Source organism: Lissotriton helveticus, chromosome 7 (assembly GCF_964261635.1).
Source record: "Lissotriton helveticus chromosome 7, aLisHel1.1, whole genome shotgun sequence".
Classification (NCBI taxonomy): Eukaryota; Metazoa; Chordata; class Amphibia; order Caudata; family Salamandridae; genus Lissotriton; species Lissotriton helveticus.
The window spans coordinates 37,573,555-37,601,136 of record NC_136068.1 but is presented as its reverse complement, the minus strand read 5'-3'; the positions used below and the strand labels follow the sequence as shown (position 1 = coordinate 37,601,136).

Genomic DNA, 27,582 nt, shown 5'->3' with positions numbered 1-27,582 from the left:
TAGGCTGCGAGTCTTTGCGTTTGGTGGGTTTCGGCTCAGAGTCTTTTGATGCAGAGGATTTCGGCCCCAAGTCTTAATGCAGAGGATTTTAGCTCAGAGCCTTTCGATGTGGAGGATTTCGGCTCCGAGCCTGTAGGTTTTGGATCCAAACTTTTAGGTTTGGAGGCTTTATGTTCCAAAGTCTTCGGTGTTGAAGGTATAGTCTTCAGTCCTGGAGGCGTGGTGACCGGGAGAGACTTAGACTTATGTTTTGGTGCAGAGGGTGTTGGTTCAGCACGGGAATGGGGGTGGCACCAGCCAGAGCCAGAAGGCTTTTCTTTATGTGTCTTAGCCAGGCTGGAGGGCAGGGCAGCGGAAACTTTGTAGAGGTTGCAGACCTCGTGCAAATCGGTGCATGGAAACTTAGCACGGCACCCGGGACATAGATTAAATGGCGTGAGTTCCAGCTGCTAGCGCAGTCGGCACGGGTAGGCCCAACTGGCAGTCTCGAGTTTCCAGATTGAAGGTTCTCTCAAGTGGAACAATGAGCACCAAATGGGGAGCGCCGAACGAAGAAAATACTGTTGAGGGTAGCAGATTGCACGAAGAAGTTCAAAAACAATACCAAACCGGAGCGTCGCAATACACATCAGAACCCGATGGGTCCAAGGATGGAGCTGATGCCCATGCGCACTATCACCGAAGTGAGACGTCACCTACCTCGTGACTACAAAGACTTCTTCGAGAAAAACAAAGTGTAAACATCCAGACCCAACACTAGATGGCAATCTATGCTAAAGCATATGATCTACACCTCATATGCCTCGAACATGTAGTTTCAAACGGGTGGAGCTGGACTACCAACGAGGGATTGTAAGAATTAGAATAGCGGCTGCTTTCTGGTTTATCTGTAATGCATCGGTTAGAACAGCAGGCAGTGCTAAAAATAGAACATTTCCATAACCCAAGCTGAAGGTGAACAAATGCACTATTCTCAGTATGATCATGGACCAGTTTTAGAATATTATTTAATGATCTTAATAAAGAGAAGCAAGTGCCTCTGTTGCCTTGAATTTAGAATCAAAAGGAAAGTTCAGATTTTTTCCCCAGATCTCTTACTCTGGAAGAGAGATTGGCAGATCATCCAATTCCACTGAAAACCAACTGCACGCACAAAGCAACAGGATGTTTCTTTAGAACAGTATTTCGAATTAGTCTGAATTCTGTTTTCAACAGCTGTTTTTCAAACACTTGGCTACTGCTCTGAGGCAGCCCTGCAAACTTTCTAGGACTCCTTTATTCACTAGCTAGGAAGAAAAAGCATCAACTGGGTATCTTCCCCTAAAACAACATTTTGAGACCCCAGGATGTAACTATTTTTTAGTGTGCTTGCGTACATACATATATATATTTATACATACAAACACAGGGTTGGGCTAAAGGCTGAACACTGATGGAAGCCATGTCTCAATGGCTTAGTGGGAGATGCAAAAGAAGGGAGAAGTATACAAAAATCGGTCTAACAGAAAAGATCGGTGATCTCCTTTCCTGCAAGACCTGCTTTTCTTTAAAGCTGGCTTTTAGTGAACTTTCTACTTTCACTATGAGCAGAGCTCTCAGGTGAAAAAACTATTTTTGTTGGCCAACGTGGAAACCAATCAGGACATTTCAGACTCATCACAGAAATTACTGGTCTTGAAAGAACCAAAGTTCCAGAATAAAACCCATGCCAACATGCCCCGCACATTTGGCAGCCAGCAGCAACATTTCCATTTATCGGCGAGCTTTGTGTGGGCACAAAATTGCTATTCAAGACTTTGAAAAGAGACCTTGTGGAAATACAAGGCAGTACAGGTCTGGCTAAAGCAATAAATGCAATACATTTATTTATTCTGCAGTGTGAGAATAAAAAGGATCTCTGATCTCTTCCATGCCTTCTCATGCCAAAACTATTAGGTTACTTACCCTGTACGCATATGTTCTTGGCATATAGAGCTGCAGATTCACATGCTTTGCATACTCCTGCCATCTAATGTTGGGTCCGGATGTTTGAGAGTTGTTTTTCTTCGAATAACTCCTCCTTTCGGTGATAATGCACATTGGCATTGACTCCATTGTTGGATTGTTTTCCCGCAAGAGTGTAAGAATGGAGTAAGTAAGTGCAGTGCAGCGATGACCATGCGTAGGTAATGTGAATAATGAGAACTGCAACAACCAGAGGTGTCTGGGGAGGAGGGAGGGTGCATGTGAATCTACATGCCAAGAATAGTTGCTTACAGGATAAGTAACAATCCGTTCGAGGCATGTGTGCTGGAGATACATATGCTTTGCATAGATTGTATAGCAGTATTCTCCCAAAGCGGTGGCAAACCAGTGGGTGTTGCAGTGGTTTGAAAAAGTGTTTTTAGCACTGCTGGTCCTAAATTAGCTTGTTGATGTGCTAATACATCCATACAATGATGTTAGGTAAATGTCCGTGGTGTAGACCATGTACCTGCCTTACATGTCAGCTATGGGACTGTTACCTAAAAAGGCCAAAGATGCTCCTATTTTGCAAGCGGAATGTGCTCTAGGAGGTATAAAGTTACTTTAGCTTTCACATGGCAAGTTTGAATACATCTGACACTCCACCTAGAAATACCAGGTTCAGACATTGATTTCCTTTATGAGGTGGAGCAAATGCAACAAAAAGTTGTTTTGCAAAAAAAATATATATATATGATATAGTAGAACAGTGCTCTTTTAACATCAAGTGTGTAGAGCCCTTTCGGCTACTGAATCAGACTGTGGGAAGAACACTGGCAACTTAACGGATTGGTTAATATGGATAGCAGAGCCCCGTTTTAGAAGGAATGTTGGGTTTGTATGAAGAACCACTCTTTATGAAGTTGAAAGAAAGGTTCTTCTATGGTTAATGCCTTTAGCTCACCAGCATATTTTAGTGAAGTGATAGCAATTAGAAAGATCACCTTCCATGAAAGATATGGTAATTCACATTTGTGTAATGGCTCAATAATAATAATAATAATAATAATAATAATAATAATAAAACCATTTATAAAGCGCCTGGCTACACAAGACAGTATGTCCCCGCGCTGTAGGTAGACCCATAAGCCTTATGAGAACAATGTTAAGGTTCCAGACTGGGGCAGCTAGTACCCTGTGTGGTATTCTTTTAAGGGCTTCCATAAAAGCTTTAATTACTGAAACTTTGAATAAGGATAAATGTTTGTTTTGCAGATATAAAGCAACTGCTGCAAGGTGTAGTCGAATAGATGGGTAGGCTAAGCCAACTTGCTGTAAATGCAAGAGAGAAATAATACTTTGTATAGCTGCATCTAGCGGATCAATTGTATTATTACAATATATAACAAGCATTTCCTCTTTGCTCCTTAACATTCCCTAGTGGTAGGCTTTCTTGCTTCTTTAAGAATGGTCATACAATCAGAATGGTCATACAATCAGGCAGTAGGTTTAGGTATCTGAACTCTGACTTCAGGAGCTAGATCGCTAGGTTGAGCTCCTTGAGGTTTGGGTGTTTGATTTCTCCATGGTTCTGTGTGAGAAGGTTGGCAGTAAGGTGCAGCTTTTGGTGTGGAACCACTGACTGTTCTAGTAGTGTAGTGAACCATGGCTGACGAGCCCATGTGGGAGCCACTAGATCAGTGTGAGAGATGTCTGCCTGAGTTTCCGCACCAGAAATTATAGATAAGGAGAGGCGGAAAAGTAAGCAAAAAATATCCATGACCAGTTTATCCGTTGGGCATTGCCTTTGGATAGATGGTATAGGAATCTGGAGGTGAAGTTTGGGCCTTTTGAGTTTTCTGCTGTGGCAAATAGGTCTATTTGCAGGAACCCTCGTTTTTTTGAAGTATGGAAGGAGAACCCTGGGATGAATCTCCCATTCATGTATTTGTTGCCGCATCCTGCTGAGCATACCTGGAAGGTGTTCTGGCAGTAGATGAGTCTTGTGATGTATTGCCCAACACCAAATAGTGCCAAGAGGTGTGACAGCTGTAGAGTGTCTCCCCCGGTTTTTGTACGTAAACGTCATATTGTTTGTCCAGATTAAGACAACTTTCCCTAAAAAGCGAGGCTGAAAAGCTTTTAGTGCTAGATAAACAGCTAGAAGTTCCAAGTAACTGATGTGGCGAGTCTAGTGCTTGGGAGTCCAACAAACCCTGAATTGTTAAATGTTGGAGATGGGCACCCGAACCTGTGAGTTGCATCTGCAGTTAGTACGAATTGTGGAATATCAGATCGATGAAGGGCCGCCCTTTTCATAGGTTTTGTGTTCCACCACTGCAGAGATAGATGAGTGCAGCTGTCTACCAACACCATATCTGTTATTGACCCTGTGACTGATTCCACGGATGTGCTAGGCATTCCTGTAGAGGACGCATTTGTAATCTCAGGTGAGGCACTCTTGCAATGCATGGTGCAATTATCCCTAACAGATGCAGGAAAGTTTTGACTGTTGGGTATTGGTTGTTTTGAAACTGTTGCAATAAAGTTTGAACATTTTGAACTCTGGCTGCATTGGGAGAAGCTAGAGCTGTGTGAGTGTTTAGCGTTGCTCCAGGATATGGTTGCAATTGTAAGGGCCGATGGTGGGATTTTTGTGCATTGACTGAATCCCAATTGATGTAGGTTTATGGTAGCTGGAGTGTTGTAAAAACCTTTGCTTTGTGTTGCTTTGATGAGCCAATCGTCTAAATATAGGAAGACATGAATTGGTTGTCTTCTTAACTGAGCAGCAACTACTGCTAGACACTTTGCAAATACATTGGGTGCCGTAGTCCCTCAGATTGGGAATACTTTGAATTGATAATGATTTCTTGCTATCACAAACCTGTAATATTTGGGATGTGCTGGGTGTACAGGAATATGGAAGTATGCGTCTTAAGTCTAGTGTGGACATAAAATAGTCCTGTTGGAGGTGTGGAAGCACTTGTTGAAGGGTAACCATATGAAAGTGTTCTGAAAGTAGGTCATGGTTTAAAGGTCTAAGATTTAAGATTGGTCTTCGAGACCCATCCTTTTTGGGGATTAGAAATTAAAGTGAGTTAACTCCTACGCCTTGGTTCTGTAATGGAATTGGTTCTATAGCTCCTTTCGTTGGAAGAGCTTGTACTTCTTTTGTACTCTACTTGTTTCAGAAGCTGTTGGTGTTGTAGCGAGTTTGTGAATGAGAGGTGGAATATTGGGAGGATTGCTGGTTAGCGCCATGCAATAACCATGTTGTATAATCTCCCCAAAAAAACATTTGTCTGATGTTATTGGTTGCCAAAAGGGAAGAAACTGTTGTAATCTTCCCCAGACAGGTGATGAATGGTATGGGGGGGGGGGGGGGGGAGTGCTAGCAGGTCACTGCTCGTTAGTGGGCTGGGAGGTACTTGTTGGTATACCGTTACCTCTCCCTTTAAAATTGTTCCCTCTATATCCACCCTTGTAGAATCTTCTAGAGGGGGGTGATGGTGTTTGTGACTTCTATGAAGATGCTGCCGCATCTGTGGTGTTAATTTTGGCATCTTCTCTAATAGGAGCGACAAAGGAAGCTCTGGTCGGAGATTTAAGTGCTCCCATTGATTTTGCTACTTCAGTATCCCTTTAGATCTTTTCAAAGGATTGGTCTATTTGAGGCCTAAAGAGGTGTTCCTTATCAAAGGGTTTATTAAGAGTGGGTTGTTGCACTTGTGATTTGAAACTAGAAATTGAGCCATACATGTCTTTTAAGCAGAATGTTAGTGTTAATTCCTCTAGCTTCAGTATCGGCAGCATCTAATGCACACCTGATAGAGGAATTAGTAATAAGTTTTGCTTCCAGCACTATTTCCAGCCCACTTTTTGATGTTCTTCTAGGAGATATTGCAATATTTCTTACATCTCATCCCAGTGAACTCTATAGTATCTGGACAACAGACCTTGCATTTTAGCGGCACGCCAATGGTTGGTTGATTGAGCAGCTACTCTCTTCCCTGATGCATATATCAGCTTGGATCCTTTCTCTGGAGGTGGCGCCTCTCCTGATGGTTGTGAATCTGCCCTTTTACTGGCATGAAACCGCTAAGAAATCCAAGGGCAACTGGCCCCTAAAAAAACTGGGTCAGATGGTCATGGGTTTATATTTTTTGTCCACCCTAGGTGTTAATATACGTACTCTACCTGGGTCTAAAAAAAATATCATTAGTATGCCTCATCATACCGTAACACCATACCTTTTAGCATAGGCAACATTTGCGTTTTTTGGGTGTTTCTCAAGATTTCGAAAAAGTAATCTTCTAGTGCTTCTGTTGGTAAAGGTGCTCCGTGGTAATTGGCTGCACCAGCAATTAAATCCGAATATGCGGTATTTTCAGGAGGGGAAGGTTTTGCTGGATATAGTTCAGGGTCTGTATCTTGAGGTAGATCTATATTATAGTCATCCCATGGATCAGGTGGTGGCTGGTTACAATTGTAGTCATCCTCTCCTATATCAGGATTTGTGTTAAGAGAACCGGATGGTGTAATGTGTAGAGGATCTGTATCTGGTAGAATGTGCGTTGGTGAAGGGGTTTCAGGAATGTTAATGGGCTGGTAGCTATGTCCTTTATCTTAAGCAGGATTCTGTATTCGGTGTCGCCTTTCCTTTTTGAAGATATAACTGGTATCGCTGTTGTCTTCAATACCAGGATTTATATGAAAATTCTTGTGTATGTGATCCAGCTTTTATAAAAAAAAAATTCAAAATCGGCTCCGGCAGCTGAAAGTGAGTGTCATTGGTTACGCGCCAACATTTCGGTGCCGAGCAGGATTGGTCTCTTTCGATCCGCAATGTAAATGTAAAATACTTGTAAAGCGCACTGTTACTCTACCCGAGTGTCCTGGCGCTGTAGACCGCTGGGGAACCAGTCCTGGTTTTCCCTGTGAGATGGTCCCTTTCTGGGTATCTCCAGGGTGAAACCAGGCATCCCCGGCGTCTGTGGGGGGCCGTTGTAGAGATGAGGCAAGCTTAATGCCCAGAGTTACCGAGTGTGTTCCCTGGTTAGAGTAGGCACTGAGGCGAGAATTATAGAGTCCGTTGACCCTGGTCCAAGACCCTGCCGCATCAGGAATTGAACCCTGGTCCCGGGCTGTTCTCTGCTTACAGGTCTGCCGCCTCTAACCAGTGAGCCACACCTCTCCAATGTTTCGGAAACAAAGGGGTATCATTTCGGGTCTGGCCCGAGACCAGAACCAGAAGGCTTGACTTGCTGTTTTAGTGCCGGGATGGAAAGCGGAGCGTTTGAATCAGTCTCTGTTCCTACCATGGTCTGATGGCAGGGGTGACCAGACAGCCTTTGGGTTGGGGGACACTGGTCTGAAGGGTAAAGGTGTTTTGGTACCTGCGGCACCCTGTCCAGCTGGAACATTGTGGGACTCTTGTTCGATCTCCAACTCTGAATCGGAGTTCCTGGAGGGAGAAGGCCTCTTCTTCCACTGCAGACGATTCAATCTTGTCTTGCTCGATATCTTCTCCGAAGTAATCAGGGATGTCTGCTAAACTGCTGCTGTATGTCTCTCCATCGAGCCGGATGGTCTGCAGTCTTTTTAGATTGGAACAACTGAAACGTTTTGCAGTCTTCCTCTTTATGTTCCGGGGAGAGCCAGAGGTTACAGACCATATGCTGGTTGGTGCGCAAATATTTGGAATGGCAGAGGACAGAATTGAAACTGCATCCACTCCATCGGCGGAAGGCTGCACACTTTCATAAATTTCAACACGAAAAACGTAGAAGATGCAGCACAATGCAGAACAGGGTACAATGAATTGCACACAGCAGGGATCCTGATTGACGGTTTCGAATCGGAGCACTGCAATACACGTCCAAACACCATGGTGGAAAGAAAACAATCCAACAATGGAGTCAATGTCCATGCACACTATCACTGTAAGGAGGAGTCCCCTTACCTAATGACTGGAAAACACTTCTTCGAAGAAAAACAACCTAGATCATAACGACACCTGCCTCCTCATCCGACTTGATCTCTCCTCAGCATTCGACACCGTCAAACATGAGAATCTACTTGAGCTGTTAAACACCAGAATGGGTCTATCTGGGACTGTTCTCAAATGGTTTACTTCCTTTCTACATAACCGGTCTCAAAAGTTCAAGATCAACAACGTGTTATCCCCATCTGTGCCTGTAACATTAGGAGTCCCACAAGGATCTTCCCTATCCCCAACCTTGTTCAATCTAGTCATGGAGCCACTCACTACCTTGTTACAAGCATCGAATGTTCACTTTCACATGTATGCCGATGACACTCAACTATCTCAAACAATCCCCGGAAGATATCAAACTTCTGAACTCTACGCTCAGAAACACCCAATCATGGTTGGCCGATAATCACCTCAAACTAAATGCTCTGAAAACAGAGTTCCTTTTGATCTCACCTCCTGCGAAAATCTCCACCACCCAAACCTGGCTCAAGCACCTAACAGCACTCAATGTCCAACCCACTATCGTGGACTCCGCGAAATCCTTAGGCATCACACTTGACCCCAATCTCAACCTGCAGCAGCATATTAGCCAAGCTACTAAGGGAGCTAATTTCCAAATCAACACTTTGAGGAAACTTAAACCCTTCCTCCCAGCTAAGGACATCCAAACTGCAGTACAAGCCCTAGTCATCCCACGCATAGACTACGGAATCGTCGCTCTCAGCGGACTCCCCCTATCAACCACTGCACCCCTAAGAGCCTCCTTGAATGCTGCAGCGAGACTTCACTGGATCAAAAAAAACATTCGCATATTTCCCCTGATTTAAAATCCCTGAACTGGCTGCCTTTTGAAGCCAGGATACAGCTAAAAATCGCCTGTATGACTCATATGGCTGTACACCACAAGTCACCCAACTACCTCACACAAAAGCAGACTATATCAGGGGGCTCGAGATCCACCAGAAGCACAAAAAATCTCCTCCTGAAACCGAAGATTCCGGAAGGAAAAAACGTATAAACGATCCTTCTCTGGAATGGCACCCAGGATCTGGAATGCACTCCCTCCCGAAACAAGACTTATCTCCTCTGCATTTTTTAAGAAAGAAGTGAAAGCCATCCTTATGGCTAAATTCACTTGAACTCTTTTTTTGGATATATTGAGTACATTGCACCGACCTTGTATTTTTTGTTTATCCGATTGTCTAACTGTACTTTTTGTTTTATCTGATTGCTATCCTACTTTGCAACTCACCTACTACCTACTACTATTTTGTACCCAAAAGTTTGGTTTTACAGTTTCTGTAAAGCGCTCTGATATCTGCTAAGATCTTGTTCGCGCTATATAAAACTTTGAAAATAAAATAAAACTTGCAAACATCTAGACTCAATTCTAGATGGCACATGCCTTAAACAGCACCAAGAGGAGTGGTAGCAACCAATGGGGCCCGAAAGAATACAGGGTGGAGAATCCCCTTTCACTCGGCCATGGAATAAACAAAAGCCCAAGAGAGCATGCTACCCCAAGAAAGGAGGCCGAAAGTCCCAAAGAGGGAGGGGGGGGGGGGGGGGGGGGGGAACACAATGCCTAATGGTCCACACACAGAGGAGGATTGAAGGACTGTTGTCACCAAGTGCCCAATACACTCATGGTAGAAAATGACTGCGAGATGGAGACATTTAGAGAAAGATTTGCTTGCGGGGAACACAACAGGACCTGGGGCCTGGAGTGAAAAGCTTTGAATAACGAAATGGGAGAATGTGACTGTTTCAGATCTTATAATTAGGAACAAAGTCGGTGAAGGGTAAAAACCAAGCTTCTGGCCACCTGCGTTAGTGCTAAGGCAACCCTGATCCTTTTAATGAGAAAATTTGAAGTGAGGGTTGCTTTCCAATTTTGCATATCTTAGTCACAGCTCATAATGAGCTTGAGTGTGGCAAGATTTACATTTATTTATACGGTTTTCAATATAGGTAAGGGGCTTTAAGAACTCCATCTATACGTTCGATCGGACTAAAAATTGAGTCTTGTCCTAGTCTGAACCGGAAGTTTTATAACATGTCACATCACCAGGAGTTTACACAAGAAAAAAAAACTGCAGTTCAAGCCCTACAGAGGTCAGTATGGAAGGCAATATTGCTTACCTGCTAATACTTCTCCAAGACGTTAATTTATATAGGGGATTCTCCAACAGATTCACATACAGATCACCTTGGTAATCCCAAAGGAGGATCTGGCAAAGACTGTTCTGGCTGTCCTCCTAGGTACTCTTTTTATTTATTAATTTCAAACTAAGACCTAATAGAGTAAGACTCAAAGTGAACAACCTGCAGCTGGACCTTAAACACACAATGTCTTTACAATAGTACTATTTCTCTCCAGGACCATGAGATTGGTTTGTTGATACAGTGCGGAAGCAGCCTCTGCAGATCAGGGAGCAATGCCGGTATGGTCAAGTTATCAGACAGCTGATGTCCTTATTTCAGATGAAGAATCCTGGATCCTTCGCCGAAGACATCTTGCATGTTAGGAGATTGCATTGAGGCAACACAATGTAGACATACTTTGTAAGGCAAAACCAGATGCTAGGCAGATAAAAAAAAAATGACAAAGACCAATCTATCTCCTTATAGGTCACTTCTTGTGTGGAGGGAATAAAGGCGAGTCGGGTATAGATTACTTCTTTCGTTAACATGAAGAATGAGAAGCAGCCATTTTATACTGCAGTCTCTTCTGGCACCCGTTACTTTCATCATTAAAATTATATGAATACATAAAATTTTAGAAGACAACCGACATGGCTTTGGAGTATGAGGAGCAAAGAAAGTGAGACCAGCACTGCCATGTAAGGACATTTCTGTCCAATGGACAGAGTATAACCTTCAAATGTTTACCTGGAAGATCCATACCGCTTTTCAAGTTTTTGGCCTTCAATCCGAAAGCCTAATTCATCATCTCCTTCTCACAAGTTTAACATTCTTGGCAGTGGGAGGGGTTTTGGACAACTATGGAAAGTCACTCTGCCTTTGTTCTTGAAAAACGAGTTCCTCAAAATCTGGCTCTTGCTCAGTGCTTATTCACATTTGCCAACAGTTCAACATGCCTAGTCAATTGTGGCAATCCACATATTGCTTCTTTTTATCTATTAAGTTAGTTCTCAATTTCAAATACTCTGGACAGAATCTTGTGTGAAATAGGCCTGCTTGATCCCAGTCCTGGTTATCCATTGGTTGGTTGGTTGGTTGGTTGGTTGGATGGATGGTGTAGAGGTGTAGACCAAGGCAGCAATATAAAATCAGAACATTCCTGACTGGGATGCTCAAATCAAAGAAATTGGTGGGGGAGCATTATAATTTCTAATATCTGCAGTACTGCATTCTCAAGCGTAATGTATTACAGAAAGCAGTCGCTACATAATCACTAGACTACTTGAAAATCAGTGGTCCTCCACACAGGGAGTAATTTGAATACACACACTCCCGCCCTAGAGACATTTACAATACAAATCTCTATTTCGGCAGTCAAACATCCATGTGAAGGCCGCCTAGAGCAGTTATGTCCTCCGGATTAGGAGATGTAAGAATGTTAACATAAGACTGCAATGGGTGCAAGACCGGATATGGTTTGCAATGCATGACACTCCGCATCAGCACAGACTTGCAGGTGTCTACAGTCTGTCACAATCAGCCAGAAGACATTTATCAGCAACTTCATTCTTCAGACATCTATACTGCGATTCTCTACGATCGTTGGGGGCACGAAACATGATAGCAGTCATTTTACGGACATTTCAGAACAATCCTCATGCTGGGCTTTAATGTAAAAGGGTGTCAGAGGTTTCTTCCCCACAATGTTATACATTTACCTTTTGAGTGTTAGTCTCGCATGAGAACGTTCTGTATGAGTGGAGCGCATGAGTCAGACATTCTCTACCATTAGCATCAACCTTTGCTCAGAATACCTGGAATTTAAACGTTGGTTTGAGAAACAGGTGGCACGTCAAAAGCAACATAACGAACAACATGGACATCCAGCTCTAGAATTCTCAGATGGGGTAAATCAACTTTTATAGCGTTTTCAATGTTAACGGAGGTATGAACTAGAAAAGATCCTTATTTCAGTGACAACCACTTACAAAGTCACTACTTTTTTGTTTAAGCCACTAAGAAAGGTCTTCATCCGTTTTTTTTCCACAGGTAAAATAACTTGCTTTTACATTCAAGAAAGGCGGTTAATGTGAAAGTCCTAGAATCTCAGGTTCTGCTTTATAGCTGAAAGACAGCGATAGGACGTTTTAAAAGGCCATCTGAATACAACGTGAATTACCATACAATTTCTTTAAACTTCTGTCGATAGGATAACTGAACAGGAAATATGTTCTCTAGCGGAGCAAAATTGGCCAACTTAAGGCAAAATTCTTTCTATTGTAGAATTTCATAATATTTTCTTGGTCAGAATCTACTTGCAAATCTTGCCAACAAGGATAAGCTCTGATCAATGCCCGAAACTATTAAACGGGCACTCCTGGTTTCACGAGGTACACTACTAGTTATACTGTCAATAGACTTCTTAGTGCAGCTTGCTTCCATGCCTCTCAGTGAATAAGCAGCAAAGGAGGAGCACAAATCCAACAACATACGTTTGTGTGATAGGACAGCATCCTTAGGCACTAGTTGTTGCAAGGAGATTCCAGCCAAGAAAAAAAAAAAAAAAAAACTTTCCTGCAAGGATGGGGTGACAAAAAATATATAGAACATGCTAATGAAAAAGAAAAACGAGGTCATTCTACAGGTCAGGCAAGAACATTTGTATAAAAGGTGAAATGGTGGTTCTTTTTTGTGAGAACGTGTAACAGAAAGGACTCTACAGGCCTGTAATTGCCATCAGCGGGTGACATGAATAAAGCCATGCACTTAGTACAGTCTCCACGGCTCAATTCAAGGATTCCAGAAGTCTTAAAAAATTATTTTAAGAAACAGTGTTCAGATTCTCTTTAACTTCAGACTATACCAAGGTGGTTTTCTACCAATCAATGAAACGTGCTTTGATTGCACGGAGAGACTTGCTTTGTTCAGTAGCAAAGTCAAAACCTGTGAATTTTTGGTGCTGCACAAATTCCACTGCACAGAATAGGTCTTTACTCCACTTCCGTAGCCAGAAAATGGAGGGGATCTATTTTAGGGACTGAACAGCGTCATAAAAACTACATCATCTGACAGATTATCAATCAGTAAATCTACACATTTTGGCAAAAGGGAGTTAACAGATGTGGTCGAAATTACCAGCAATCGTCCCTTAACCCTACTCAACTTCTTTTTGAGTCCCTGCCAGGAACCAGTTGTTCAAGTCACCCTGGCAGCCATCACTGCCACAACAGGGTGCCGGTGGGTAATCCATATAGGCTCATGATATAGTCTCTTACTAGAGGTTGTCTCTACTTGCCACAGTTTCCTCCACAGAAAAGAAAGCAGTGTAAATCGAACTAAGTACCTGGACCTCAGGCCGCAAAACAAAAATAGCCAAGGTTGAGTCACTTAAGGAACACGAGGATGGCTTTTCTTTATCGTCCCTCACTTTCCCCACCATCAGAACCAAAGTAAGGCAGAAATTTAAAGTGTGCCATGGTGAGTGTCCCAACTACCTAAATGTGTCCCCTTCTGAAGTCAGGAGGAAAATGCTACTTACCAGTATGCATCTGTTCTTGACATCTAGGGCTGCTGACATTCATATCTTTGCATAGATCGCCGCCTAGTGTTGGGTCCGGATGATTTCACTTTGTTGTCTTGGAAGAGTCTTCGAAGTATCACGAGATAGGAGACTCCTCCCTTGGACTACAGTGCGCATAGGCATCCACTCCATCCTCAGATTGTTTTTCGCCATTGTGGCAGAGATTGAGATAGGAAAGTAAGAGATGGCCATGCAAAGAAAATCCTGCAGCTGCGACAGGCACCGGGGAGGAGGGTGGGCGATATGAGTGTCAGCAGCCCTACATGCCAAGAACAGATGCATACTGGTAAGTAGCATTTTCCGCTCAAGGCATGTGGGCTGCTGAATTCATATCTTTGCATAGACTGTATAGCAGTATCTCCTCTAGCGGTGGTTACCTGTGCCAGCTGCAGCAGTTTGAAAGAGTTTTGAGGACAGCTTGGCCTACAGCAGCTTGCTGCTTTGATTGCACATCTACACAATAGTGTTTAGTGAAGGTGTATGGTAGACCATGTAGCTGCTCTACAGAGGTCTTCTAGTGGAATCTTTCCCAGGAAAGCCATGGATGCCCCGATTTTGCGTGTAGAGTGAGCTCTTGGGGGAACTGTTGGAGCGCGTTTAGCTTTGTGGTGGCATATTTGAATGCATTTAACTATCCATCTGGCTATTCCTGATTTTGAGATGGGGTTACCCTTATGTTGTGGTGAAAAAGCGACAAACAACAATTTTGTTTTCCTGAATGTTTTGGTTCTGTCAACATAGTATAACAGAGCTCTTCTCACATCTAGTGTGTGTAAGGCTCTCTCAGCTACTGACTGCGGGTTTTGGAAGAAAACGGGCAGTTCAATGGACTGATTGAAAAGAAAAGTGGATATAACCTTTGGCATGAAGTTGGGGTTAGTACGTAGTACCACTTTACTTGCATGTAAGGTTCCTGAATTGTTAAAGCCTGTAACTCACTTACTCGTCTGAGTGAAGTAATGGCATTTAAAAATGCCAACTTCCATGTTAGAAATTGCAGTTCACATGAGTGGAATGGTTCAAAAGGAGGTCCCATAAATCTGGTAAGGACTATATTTAAGTTCCAGACTGGTGAAGGTGGATGTTTGGGAGGGATTATCCTTTTAAGCCCTTCCATGAAAGCCTTGATTGCTGGAACTCTGAACAGAGACAGGTGTTGTCTGTTTTGTAGGTATGCTGCTATAGCTGCAAGATGAAGTCTTATTGAAGAGTATGCTAGATTGCATATTTGAAGATGCAACATGTAACAGATAATGATTTGTATTGAAGCGTCTAATGGATTGATTTGGTTATTGTTGCAATAGATTACAAATCTTTTCCATTTGGCTGCATAGCATGCTCTAGTAGTTGGACGTCTCGCCTCTTTGATAATGTTCATACAATCAGGAGGCAAATTGAGATATCCAAATTCTAAGACTTCAGGAGCCAGATCGCTAGGTTCAGTTGATTGGGATCTGGGTGCCTGATTTCTCCATGGTTCTGAGTTAGGAGATGTGGCGACAAACGCAGTCTTTGGTGTGGAACGGAGAGTTCTAGGAATGTTGTGTACCATGGTTGTCTCGCCCATGTTGGAGCAAACAGGCTCATTGTCAGTGACTGCTGACGCAGATTGCGTGCCACAAGCACAAGTGGAATGAGTGGGGCTGGTGGAAAAGCATACACAAATCTGCCTGACCAGTTCATCCATATCGCATTGCCCTGTGACAACGGATGTGGGAACCTGGCGGCAAAGTACTGGCATTTTGAGTTTGTTTGTGGCAAACAGGTCTATGTCTGGATGCTCCCATTTTTGGAAGAATGGCTGGAGAGATTGAGGGTGAATCTCACATTCGTGTATCTGTTGGCGGTGTCTGCTGAACAGATCCGCAAGTTGATTCTTTCCCTGGCAGGTGTTGTGCTAGGAGAAAGATGTTCTTTGGTATTACCCATCTCCATATGCTCTGCGCTAGGTGAGAACTGTAAAGAGTGAGTTCCTTCCTTGTTTCTGGAGGTAATACATGGCTGTCATGTTGTCCGTCCGGATCAACACAGCTTTGTTGTATATATGTTTTTGGACTGCTTTCAGTGCCAGAAATATTGCTAGCAAATCTAAGTGGTTGATATGCAGTGTCTTTTGCTTGGCTGTCCAGAGGCCTTGAACTGTGTATTGGTGTAGGTGGGCTCCCCAGCCTGTCAGTGATGCTTCCGCTGTCAATACTACTTGTGGAACTTGCTCTTTGAACAGTCGCCCCTTGGAAAGGTTTTGTGGATTCCACCACTGCAGAGAGCTGTAAGTGCGACTGTCAACCAACACTAGGTTTTTTAGTTGTCCTTGAGCTTGGTTCCACTGCCTTGCTAGGCATTCTTGTAATGGAGGCATTTGAAGTCTGGCGTGGGGGACAATGAATATGCAGGAGGCCATCATGCCTATGAGTTGCATGAACACTCGCGCTGGTAAGGAGTGTTGTGGCTGAAACTTTTTAATCAGAGTCTGCATATTGGCTATCCGGACTGAATTTGGATATGCCTTTGCCACTGATGTATTAATTGTAGCTCCCAGATATTGCTGTATGTGGGAGGGTTGCAGATGAGATTTTGGGTAATTTATGGAAAAACCCAGATTGTGCAGCAGCTGGAGTGTTTGAGACGTGTGACTTGCACATTGGGCGTGTGACTTGGCTTTTATGAGCCAATCGTCGAGAAAGGGAAATACGTGAATGTGTTGCCTCCTGAGGTGTGCTGACACTACAGCTAGGCACTTGGTGGACACCCTTGGAGCTGTAGTTTCTCCAAAAGGGAGAACTTTGAACTGGTAGTGTTGTCCTCCTATGGTGAACCTGAGATATTTCCTGTGAGCTGGGTGAATAAGAATGTGGAAGTATGCGTCCTTGAGGTCTAGTGTGGCAAGGAAGTCGCCTTGCTGAAGCAATGGGAGTACCTGTTGTAAGGTTATCATATGGAAGCACTCTGAAAGTATGTATTGGTTCAGAGGTCTGAGCGACCCGTTCTTTTTTGGGAATTAGGAAGTATAGAGAATATACTCCTGTTCCTTGGTGTTGAAAAGGGACTGGCTTCTATGGCGCCCTTTTGTTGCATGGATTGTACCTCTTGCTGTAACAGTGTTATATGTTCCTTGGACATAGGACAGTGTTTGGGTGGTATGTTGGCTGGAGTAGAAGTGAGTTCCAGGCAATAACCATACTGGATAATTTGTCTCACCCACCTGTATGTGGTAATTGCGTTCCAGACAGGTAGGAATTGGTTGATTCTGCCTCCGACTGGGGTTATATGGTCTGGAGGGAGTGTGGTGAAGTCACTGTTTGGTGGCAGTGGAGGCTCTGGTGTTATTGCCTCCACGTCCTCTGCCCTTATTATTGTTTCCCCTGTAATCTCCTCTATTGGAGCCTTAGTTAAAAGTGCTCTGGGTATTTGACTTGAAGGTAGAGGAGCTTTGCGATGTGTTGCCCCTTCCTGTACCTTTATATGAGGAGCGACGAAAGGACCCCCGGTGTTGTTGGTACTGAAGCGCCCCCATTGACTTGGCAGTTTGTGTCCTTTTTCATTTTATCTAAAATGGTGTCAACTGCAGGGCCAAACAGAAAGTCTTGGTTTACTGGCTGATTGAGGATGGTGGATTGCACCTCAGTTTTAAATCCAGATATGCGTAACCATGCGTGTCTGCGCAATAGAACGCTGGTATTGATAGATCTAGCCGATGTTCGGCTGCGTCTAGCGCACATTTAATGGAGGCATTGGTTATGAACTTGCCTTCCTGAAAGAAGTCGTTGGCCTGTGCCTTAAAGGGTTCTGGTAGGTGTTGCATTAGAGTCTCGAGCTGGTCGTAGTGTGCTCTATCATATCTCGCTAATAGGGCTTGTGTATTAGCGATCCTCCTTGAATTAGCGGCCTGTGAAGCTATTCTTTTTCCCGAGGATTCTAGGATTTTAGATTCTTTATCATGAGGGGGAGAAGCTCCTGTTGTCTGTAAATTGGCTCTTTTACGAGCATTTGCAACAACTAAAGAATCTAAAGGCAACTGCTGTTTTATATATGTAGGGTCTTCTGGTGCTGCCGTATATTTTTTCTTTCTATACTTGGATTTATCAAGCGCGCCCTAGCAGGATCTTTAAATATATCCCGCGTGTGCTTGAGGACCCCTTTAGGCATTGGAAGAGTTCTGACGTTTTACTCAGAAGTGGGGAAAGTGTCAAACAAAAAGTCCTCCTCTATAGGGTCAGTGTGCATATCTACTTTGTGATATTTAGCTGCCCTGTCTAAGCTGATTAAACATGATTTTGTCGTCTGTAGGCGACGGTTTTGTAGGGTATGGGGAGGTATCTGGGATGGGCTGTTGTTCATCAGGATCATTTGGATCATCCCATGTATTATCTTGTGGATCAGGATCCCCAGTTTCCTCATAGGTGTATTGAGGATCTTCCCCCATGTCCTCTCCCTCATTGTGATCAGTGGGTGGGAGTGTAAGGAACGAAAGGCACATCAGGAAGAAAAGGAGGAGGAGTGAAAGGCCTTGAGGGAGATGTGCCAAAGTCTTTTTTCTTTGGAGGAACAGGAGAAGGAGTGTCTTGTGGTAAAGGCTTCTTCTTTCGGTGGTTAACTACCACGTGTCCCGTTTCTGGATCAATATAGCATTTAGGTTGCTCTTCAGTCACCGGATCTGGGTGGAATAGTTCTTCCTCAACAGTTCGTGGCTTTGGCGTCGAGGGCTTTGGTCTATGGCCTTTCTTTGTAGTTTGCGGCTCGAGGCTTTTTGGTGTTGGAGCTCCCTTGGGCGCGACAGCTTTTTTGGTTCGGTAACCTTTTTAGGTTCGACGCCTTTGTCTTTCAAGTCCTTCTTTGGGTCGGCGACTGGTTTTGTATCGACTGGGACTCTTGGTTCGGTACTTTTTTTCCGAATCCAGGTGTTTTTTCGGGTCGATTGCCTTCTTTATGTGTTCGGCAGCCTTTTCTGGTTCGTCTGTTTCGGTTGGATCGACGACCTTTTTGGGCTGATCGTTTTCCTTCGGTTCCGATGTCTTCGGTTCCGATGGCTTTTTTGGGCTTGACGACGTGCTTCGGGCCAAGCTTTTTGGTGCCGATGGTTTTTGCGGCTCGATGCGCTTTGGCGTAGAGTGTTTCGGTGTCGAGGGTTGTTAGGCGCCGACAGCCTTGTTTGGGTGTCCGCCTTTGGATCGACAGCCTTTGTTTTAGGGTCTATGTTTTTTTGTTGGACCACCTTTTTTGGTTCTGCGCCCTTCGGGTCTACCAGTTTTTTCGGTTCGACGACCTTTGGGCTGGGAAACTCGTTTTGGCTCGATGACCTTCTTCGGGTCTGGGCTACCAGAGGGCGTGTGTTTAGGCTTCGGAGCCGAGCCGAGAGGTGGGGTCTCCGAAGGAATGTCTCGATCTTGGCTAAGGCCTTTCGGCGTTAATTCGACCGGAGCCTTGTTTGTTGGGCTGTGTGGAGTGTACTCACAGTTTGCCCCGGTGTGTTTTGGTCATCGGAGTCAGACTGGTCCTCGACAGGGACTATCTCGAGATCGGAGTCGGCAGCTTCGGCGAGATCTTGCTCGTCCTCGAAGATATTCTCCGGTTCAGACTTCTGCATCTCTCGCCTGGCAGCCCGTCGAATCCAAATTTTTGTTTGAGTCGGAATTGGGCACACGCCGGGCAATCTTCTTTGTGTTCAGGTGACAAACACTTATTGCATACTGTATGCTTGTCAGTATGCGGGAACTTAGAGTGGCATTGTAGGCACCTTTTGAATGGACTCCTTCCATCGACGGCAGTCGCACATGGCGTTGATAAGGCCCAATGGCCCGCGTCGACGACCGGATCAAGATGAAAAGTTGGATGGAGTCGAGGGGTACCGATCGAAAACAATACCGACGAGTTCGAAGGCCGTTTGGCCTTAGAAAGTAGTTAGTTTCGATTCCGAATATGGAGTATTGGAAATAACATCCGAACCCAATGGCGGATGGAGTGGATGCCCATGCGCACTGTAGTCCAAGGGAGGAGTCACCTATCTCGTGATACTTCGAAGACTCTTCCAAGACAACAAGGTGCAATCATCCGGACCCAACACTATGCGGCGATCTATGCAAAGATATGAATTCAGCAGCCCATATGCCTCGAACATACTGTGTAGGGGTAAAGAGGCAGTATACATTCAACTGAAGTTACAGAATCTGGACCATAAAACCCATCAGAGCCCTTTTGTCGTGTGCCTGGTGATTATCTTCCACAATGCTTAGACAAATGCAGGAGGAAGAAAGACTGGTTCGGTATTTGGATTTCTTTATCTTAGACGTCAAGAGACTGCAAAACACTGTTTCTTTCGTGCATATGAAACTTCAGTAAACCAAGTGTGTGGCTGTATTCAAGTCTATCAATGCTGGAGAAATTAGCATCTCTCAATCAATCTTTATTCGCAGAAGAAAAAGTCAGGAAGCCTCCATCACACACCAACTGCATACTATTACAACATGTGTCCATTCAAATATTGTGGGTTTCCATGTCCCGTGCATAGCCTTTCCATAATGAAACATTCCCTTGCATCTGCATTCTTCTGTAGTGGAACTGAAACAGACTGCCACATAGTCGGATGTGTCACTATATGAACAAGGAATTGGCGACTTATGCCCTACTGAAAAAGGTGCTGCTTCCTTGGTCCACAAAGGAATGGCACTGAAGAATACAACAAAGAAATGCCTGGCCCGCCAAAGACCAGTCACAAGTCTCTGGGCTCACTCACTGCCACAACTGGTGATGTCACCGGAGGGAGAAGTGCTCAAGCTTCTGCAAGAGGAAGGATTGGCTTTATTTCCTTCAACCAACGCCGTTTCCGAGGACATATCAAATTATGAAAAGTTTGTCATCGTTTGTGTGCTGCAAGCATTTGCAATTAGTGATCGACTTGTACTGTCGGAAAGACTTTTATGGCCATTACCTGCTGTAATTTGTAAAATGGAAGCATCTTTATATTTCCAAATGTAATGTCAAGTGATTTATAACGAGTTTGTGGCCTGTCGCATTTTCCGAGCATGTGGTAAGAGCCCCCCCCTTTCATAACTAAGGAATATTTGGCAATGAAGGTCCTTGTTCTGCTGTCATTTTTTACTACAAAACACAGGTTGGAAGTTTTATACTTTGGGGAGCCAAGTGCTGCAAAGTACAATTATTTTAGTCTAGTACACGATCAGTTGAAGGGGGCTACATTACATTCGATGACAAAATGCAAAGTTGAAACTGAATGCAGGATTTATTTTATGAAAGGATGTTGAAATAAGGGCGGAGAGGGTGGGCGGAGGATCTTGCACAGGCGCACAATGACGCTTTTAGTATCCGATCCCTAAAGGGAGATCGGACGATGGCTATGTCAATTAGTTTAAAACCGTGGTTTGATAGGCAGATGTCAAGGAGCGGAGTATGGCGTTGGCTTTTTAAGCTGCTTAAGCGACATAAGAATGTCTCTTCCACTGTAGACAGTCCGATCTTTACCGTTGGCCTTTTTGTTGAAGCCCTTTCGATGTGTAAGACTGAGCAATAAACCTCACCATACCCTGCTGGGCTCGGCCCTTTTCTGGCCTGGATAGGTGCAAACAGATGTTAGTGGTGTGCATAAGTGGAGCATGTGCAGCGTGTACCATACCCCAGGCTCGACTCTCTGTTCTAAGGGGTGGAAGCTGCTCCAGCACTGGCTGGTGGGGTTGAAGTCACATTCATTTGATAGTAGGGACCAAATAACTTTATCCAGGGCAAGGCCTACAGCAATGAAGTTTTAATTTCATATGATGAAAGACCAGAAGTGTTGGCTCACATTTTACAAACCCTTCTAAATTCCTCAGGTACGAAATGACACTGCCCTTTCCCAAAAGGGTGACGCGAGTGGACAATACTCTGGACCATCTTTCGGACTCGTGTGTGAGCTCTTTAACTCACTACTACTGGTCACGCACTTGAGCCATTTCAGGTCAGTGTTTGCAGCAATGGCGTTGTAGAGTTCTGTTTTCACTGTCGTCTGTGCTACTAGGATTTCTACTCTCACGAGTACGAGGGGCCCACTTCCAATGAGATACACTGAAGGGTTGCATGTATGCGGTATGCGATGAGAACCAGTCAGTCTCACATCCAAACGGTAACACAGCCACAAGAACATGTCAGAAAAGGTCAGCAATCACCACCCATAACCTGGCTACACCAGCACATTCCTTCATTTCTTACCATGGTTGAGATTAGTAGGTTCGATACATTTCACACGTGATCTACGGTCTTTCCCTCAAAACGGAAGCAAACCGCTGCGCGGCTGTGGCGTTGCATCACTGCAAGCTTCAATGAGGCCAAGTGCAGCTGCATGCTTCCGTTCGGAGGCAAAGGTTGGCGCTCTAGAATTCTTTTCTTCAAAATGAAAACACAAAGCGGCTATTTTCATTTTGTTAAAAAAACAATTGCATTCTTGTGAAAAGCAGGTTTCTCTCAACAGCAACAAGTCTTCCAAAACCTTTGTTTCAAATGTTAATATTTGTTCGTAGAGAACAGAGGGTAACCTTTGATATAGAAAGAATAAATCTGGCAGGGTGCCACTGCCTTTGCTCGAGTGGATCTTCGTTTCTCAAACTCCTGGCAGCTTGTTTTCTTTATATGAGTCAAATCAAATGTGGCCACTCTGAGCCCCTTCCCCGACTGGTTTAAAGCCCCGTGGTGACTAGCCCCCCAAATGTCTGAATGCCAGGACCTCGAGTGCCACACTACATCCTTGAAGTATGCGGGCATCGCTCACATGTTCAATCCCGCTCTGTTAGGGAGAAGACTGCCCCTTGAGAAGAACCATGCTTTAACAGAACGCACTCACTCTCGCACTCTCGCCAACAGGATAGTTGTTGCAAATAGACTGACCACGCTGAAGCAACGTGTGAAACGGTTTGCACAGGATGTAAGGAAATCGGGTTACAACAGACCTTGTATTTCGTTGATGCTACTGATAACCAGGTGGAATTGTTGCCTCAGAGCAGCGTGAGATCCTCTAACTTTCATTTCCATCTCTTGGAGGCCAGTGCGAAGTTTCTATGCTTAACAGAAAGTGTTTAGTAATTCTGAACGGGGAGAAAAATGACAGTACAGCTTTTCGAGACACTGAACAACAACAATGGATGAAGATGGACAGATGCATAGCGAGGTTACAAGGCTGCAGGTTAGATATAACACATCTTTTGGTGGCTGCCAGAGTGCAGGGGATCACAGAGCATGGACAGAGCTCCCATCCTACCAGTGTCTGGAAAGGTCAGCGCAGACTTTGAGCAGATCATGTGGCAACTAGCACTAGAAAAAAGGTGGATGCCCAAGGGTGCAGGACCGCAAACTAAGAACAGGAGTGGACGCGCTGCTTTGCTCCATTTGAAGCTCTTTCTCGGCTTTTCTGTAGTGCTTTGCAAGCATCCAGGTCTCAGACTTTCAAAGCACAACACAACATCGCCTTTTCCATCCCGTGAACACAAGAAAAGAGCTGAGTCTACAGATGCGGCATCGCTTTGGCTTAAGGAGGAAGGCACTTCAGAAGGGAGTTGTGTTTCTACAAGGGTTGAACCCAGCTGCGTCTCCGGTGCCTCGCACAATGGCCTAGTGTCTTTGAAGGGTGCAGACTGTATTGAGCAAACACTGCGGATCCATCACTACACTAAACCTTCCCATTTTAAGCCCCTGGGTGTTAACTGCATAAACAATGGTCAGTGAGTTTTTGGTAGTGCAATAGATGTAGACGTGTTCCAACCCGAATTAACTGAATTCCTCCATCTGTGTCTTACAATGGATTTTACAGGCCAGGAGTGAACTTTCAGAAGCTCGATCCATCTTAAAGTTCTTTACAGAAACCCTTGCCCAGTTCCTCGTTTATATTGGCCTGCAAGCAGCAGGTCTTCACCGCCATGAACTGGGACCATTTGTTTAACAGTTATAATCATTACAGATACCTGCCGTCAGACATAATAACTACATGGCCTTTTGCTTACAAAGTGCTCAAACCCATCAAACTTTTGAATAAATGTTTCTTGAAAACCAGTCCCTAGAGACTCAAAGTCTTGCAGTCCCAGAGATATTCGGCACTTCAGCCTGGTGGGGCCAAGGAAGTGCTACTGTGAAGAGGCTATGGAGTGCTTAGAAACGACCATCGATGAGTATTGGGGCCAGATTTAGATCAAGATCGTAACTCCGAGATGCAAAAGTAGTTTAAATCGAATGCGATCACCCCCTTCAGAGGGGCACATGACTTAACAGGCCGGCACACTTTTAAGGGATCGAAAGCACAATGGTGGAATTTAGGAAGAGAATAGACACCGAATGTGGTGCCATATGCACCGGTTATCAACACTGCGCTCGAAAGGCAAAAACACTTTAAATTTGTTTCAGCATTCAGTAATTGTGTAGGAGCTTTCCTTTGTTCATTGGGTAACGTCTGTGTGCCACATTTACCTTGATAGGAGCTTGAATTCCTTCAAGACCATGCAAACTATACTGCGCAGCTTACAAGTGAGGCCACTAGCACGTCACTAGCCCTTGTAAGTGAGAGCGACCTATGCCTGCTGGGCATCGCCTACCACTGTTCGAAGAGAAAGCGCCACATGGGGTGGAGAGACCAGCGCGTGCAATCTTGGATACCTACCACAGGTAACTTTTGGCTTTGTTGGTTCTTCCTTCGCAGCCACCCTGGCCTTGCGCCCACGCTTCCTACTGGCAGCTTGACCACATCTGCCCCGTTTGGCCTTCACCCTCTTATTTGACACTGAACCTAGGAAGACAAAATGTATATAAATTAATTGCTCATTAATGTAAGCTGGACATTATTAAAAAAGGTGGGGCCTTACAAAACGTAATTAGCGATAGCTTTCATTTACAACCTGCCTGTGTTCTCTCATGAACGCTCTACAAACTATAATTTGTAAAAATATTCGGTTCATGTACAATGGGTGAACTGACATTTCACTAAATTACGTGTTAAAATTCCGATAGTTAAAGAAAGATTAATAAAGGTAAATACAAAAGCTACGCTCCCCTGTCAATTACTACTGCAGCCACAACGTGCCTCAAGAGAGCACGGCTGAAAATTGTGTCAACTAAGTTTGTTCACCGAGCAAAAAGTACAAACGAATAAATGTATTGGTTACTCCACGAGGTTCTAGCTTGAGGAGGAAAAAGATTCTCCTCATTCAAACGTACTTTTACCCCTGCGAAGAAGCAGAGGACATGCCACTTAGCCGTGCTGCATGGAGTCCAGTAAAAGCAACAGAAGAGAATGCAGGTCAACTGCAGTACAGTTTTTTGAGGCTCTTGCATCTAAAAACAATTTTGAGCAACTAGTTCTCATTTAGTTGGAGAAGGAAATCGGTTACTCAAAGTGGACATTATTTTAAGGCATCCAAAACCATAAATAGTTGGGATCTACGCTCGGCATTAAAATGGTGCAACGTCCTTCTTTGGAGAGTGGTTATTTTACAGTTCTTCAAATAGACTGGGCTAGGTCACACAACAAACGCTGGTTAAGCGCAAGGATTGTGTTACTTTCCTGTAAGCATCTGTTTTTGGCATGTAGCGCTGTAGAATCACATGCTTTGCCTACTTCTGCCATCTAGTGTTTTGCAAAAATGCAACTACTGCTGCAAGGTGCAATCAAATGGATGTGTAGGCTAGACCAGATCGCTGTAGATGCATAAGATAACAAATATTTTAATAGAGGCATCTAGCGGATTAATATGGTTGTTGGTACAATATACAAAAAAGAATAGTAAAGAATAGTCCTACAATCTGGCAGCAGCAAATGTAAGAATCCAAACTATGAATTCAGGAGCCAAATCAATAGATTGAGCTACATGGGGTTTGGCTTTTTGATGTTTCCCTGGTTCTGAGTGAGAAGGCTGGAATTGAGATGCAGCTTTAAATGTGGAACCACTGATAGTTCCAGGAGTGTGGTGAAACACAGTCGACGGGCCCATGTGGAAGCCACCAAAATCAGTTTAAGCGAGGTTTGCCCGAGCTTCAGAACTAGAAACGGAAGGAGGGGGAGGCGAAAAAGTGTAGGAAAATATCCCGGACTAGTTCATCCTTCGACGTTGCCTTTGGATTGAGGGTTTGGGAATCTGGAGGCAAAGTTGGGCATTTTGAGTTGTCCACTGTGACGAGCAGGTCTATTTGTGTGAATCCCCATTGTTTAAAGTATTGAAGGAGAAGTTGGGGGTGAAGTTACTTGTGCATTTGTTGCTGAATACTGCTGAGGTCTGAAATTTTATTGTTCACACCTGGGAGGTGCTCTGCCAGAAGAAGAATTCTGTGATGGATTGCCCAATGCCAAATGGTCAGAGAGCCGTGATAGTTGCAGAGAGTGTCCCTCCCACCCCCGTTTTTGTACCTAGTTTTTGTTAGATATAAATGTCAGCAGCCCTACATGCCAAGAACAGATGCATACTGGTAAGTAGCATATTCCGTTCGAGGCATGTGGGCTGCTGAATTTATATCTGTGCATAGAATAAATAGCAGTATCCTCCTTAGCGGCGGTTGTCCGTGCTAGCTGCAGCAGTTTGAAAGAGTTTTGAGGACAGCTTGGCCTACAGCAGCTTGCTGCTTTGATTGCACATCTACACAATAGTGTTTAGTGAAGGTGTATGGTAGCTGTTTTGCGTGTACATCCACGCAGTAGTGTTTGGGGAATGTGTGTATGGTGGTCCATGTGGCTGCTCTACATATATCCTCTAGAGGAATGTTACCTAGGAAAGCCATGGATGCCCCTAACTTGGGTGTGGAATGCGCTCTGGGGGGGGGGGGGGGGGGGGGAGTAGTTTCTGTCCTGTAACTCCAGTTCTGTAGTAGGGGTATCTCTGTTATAGTCATAATCTAGTGAATAGTCCCGCCCATGTGCGTGGACCCCGGAGCAATCAAAAATAATCTCTTACAGTGTCAAAAAATGCAGAAATGCATAGACACTTAAGAGAAAATTTTAAAGACAGATAATGCAGCCTAAAAAGGCTACACTGTCCAGTACTTCAACTAGAAATTCCACCATAAAATCCACAAAACAGCAAAAGCCTGTACAGATTTCCATTGCTTTAATAGCAAAACTCCCTCAGGAATGATAGAGAGAAGAACCTGGACAGACAAGCCCCATAGGCTGCCATTATGTGGCTCAAAACAGGATACTGTGCCTTTAAGAGTATCTTCCAGAACCTTCTCCCAGTATCCCAGAATGCATAGCAGGTCCAATTTACTTTCAGTTCTTTTTGAAGGCGTAACGCGCCAGACCTGTAGCATTCCTTAAAGGAATATGTCTCTCTCCACCGGGGAGGAGGGAGGGCGCTTATGACTATAACAGAGATAACCCTACTACAGAACTGGAGTTACAGGACAGAAACTACTCCTTCTGTAGTAGGGGATCTCTGTGTATAGTCATAATCTAGTGAATAGAATGGCAAGCCCATCCCCACACAAAAGCGGCGGTGGAGAAAAGAGAATCAACACCACTATTGTGCGAACAGATTTCGCAGCGAAGCCTGTCCAACCTGAGCATCTGCCCTAGCATCAGAATCCAGGCAGTAATGCTTAGCAAAGGTATGAACCGACTTCCAAGTGGCCGCCTTGCAGATTTCTGCAATCGGAACATTATGGAGCAATGCCGTCGTGGCAGCCTTGCCCCTGGTGGAATGAGCCTTAGGCTTACCTCCTAAGGACTTATTAGCTTTTTGGTAACACAGTTGTATGCAGGACACAATCCATCTAGAGATAGACTGCTTATCCATAATTGATGAATGTGAGAAGTTGGCCTGATGTGCAGTGTTCACTATTCTAGTGATCACTATATATCAGTCCAAACAACCCTTATTGATGATTGGTTGTAAGTCAACCTTATAGACCAGCTATCCTAGTAGCATGGATACGAGCAGTCTAAGGCTAAGACTCTAGA

At 44.3% G+C, this 27,582-nt stretch overlaps 1 protein-coding gene and 1 long non-coding RNA gene across 2 annotated transcripts in view; both read right to left on the bottom strand.

The window, feature by feature from the left end:
* The window catches only part of LOC144767976 (uncharacterized), a 29,836-nt gene extending 7,100 nt beyond the window's left edge, over positions 1-22,736 (bottom strand). Inside the window, exons 1-2 of the long non-coding RNA XR_013598402.1 lie at positions 22,601-22,736; positions 11,806-11,901 (exon numbers count right to left, since the gene is read on the bottom strand). This is a non-coding gene — a long non-coding RNA (uncharacterized LOC144767976). The remainder of the gene's footprint in view (positions 1-11,805; positions 11,902-22,600) is intronic.
* Positions 1-27,582, bottom strand: part of DEDD2 (death effector domain containing 2) — a 150,240-nt gene that overhangs the window by 40,686 nt on the left and 81,972 nt on the right. Inside the window, exon 4 of the mRNA XM_078651336.1 lies at positions 24,298-24,423. Coding sequence (XP_078507462.1) covers positions 24,298-24,423 — 126 coding nt within the window. The remainder of the gene's footprint in view (positions 1-24,297; positions 24,424-27,582) is intronic.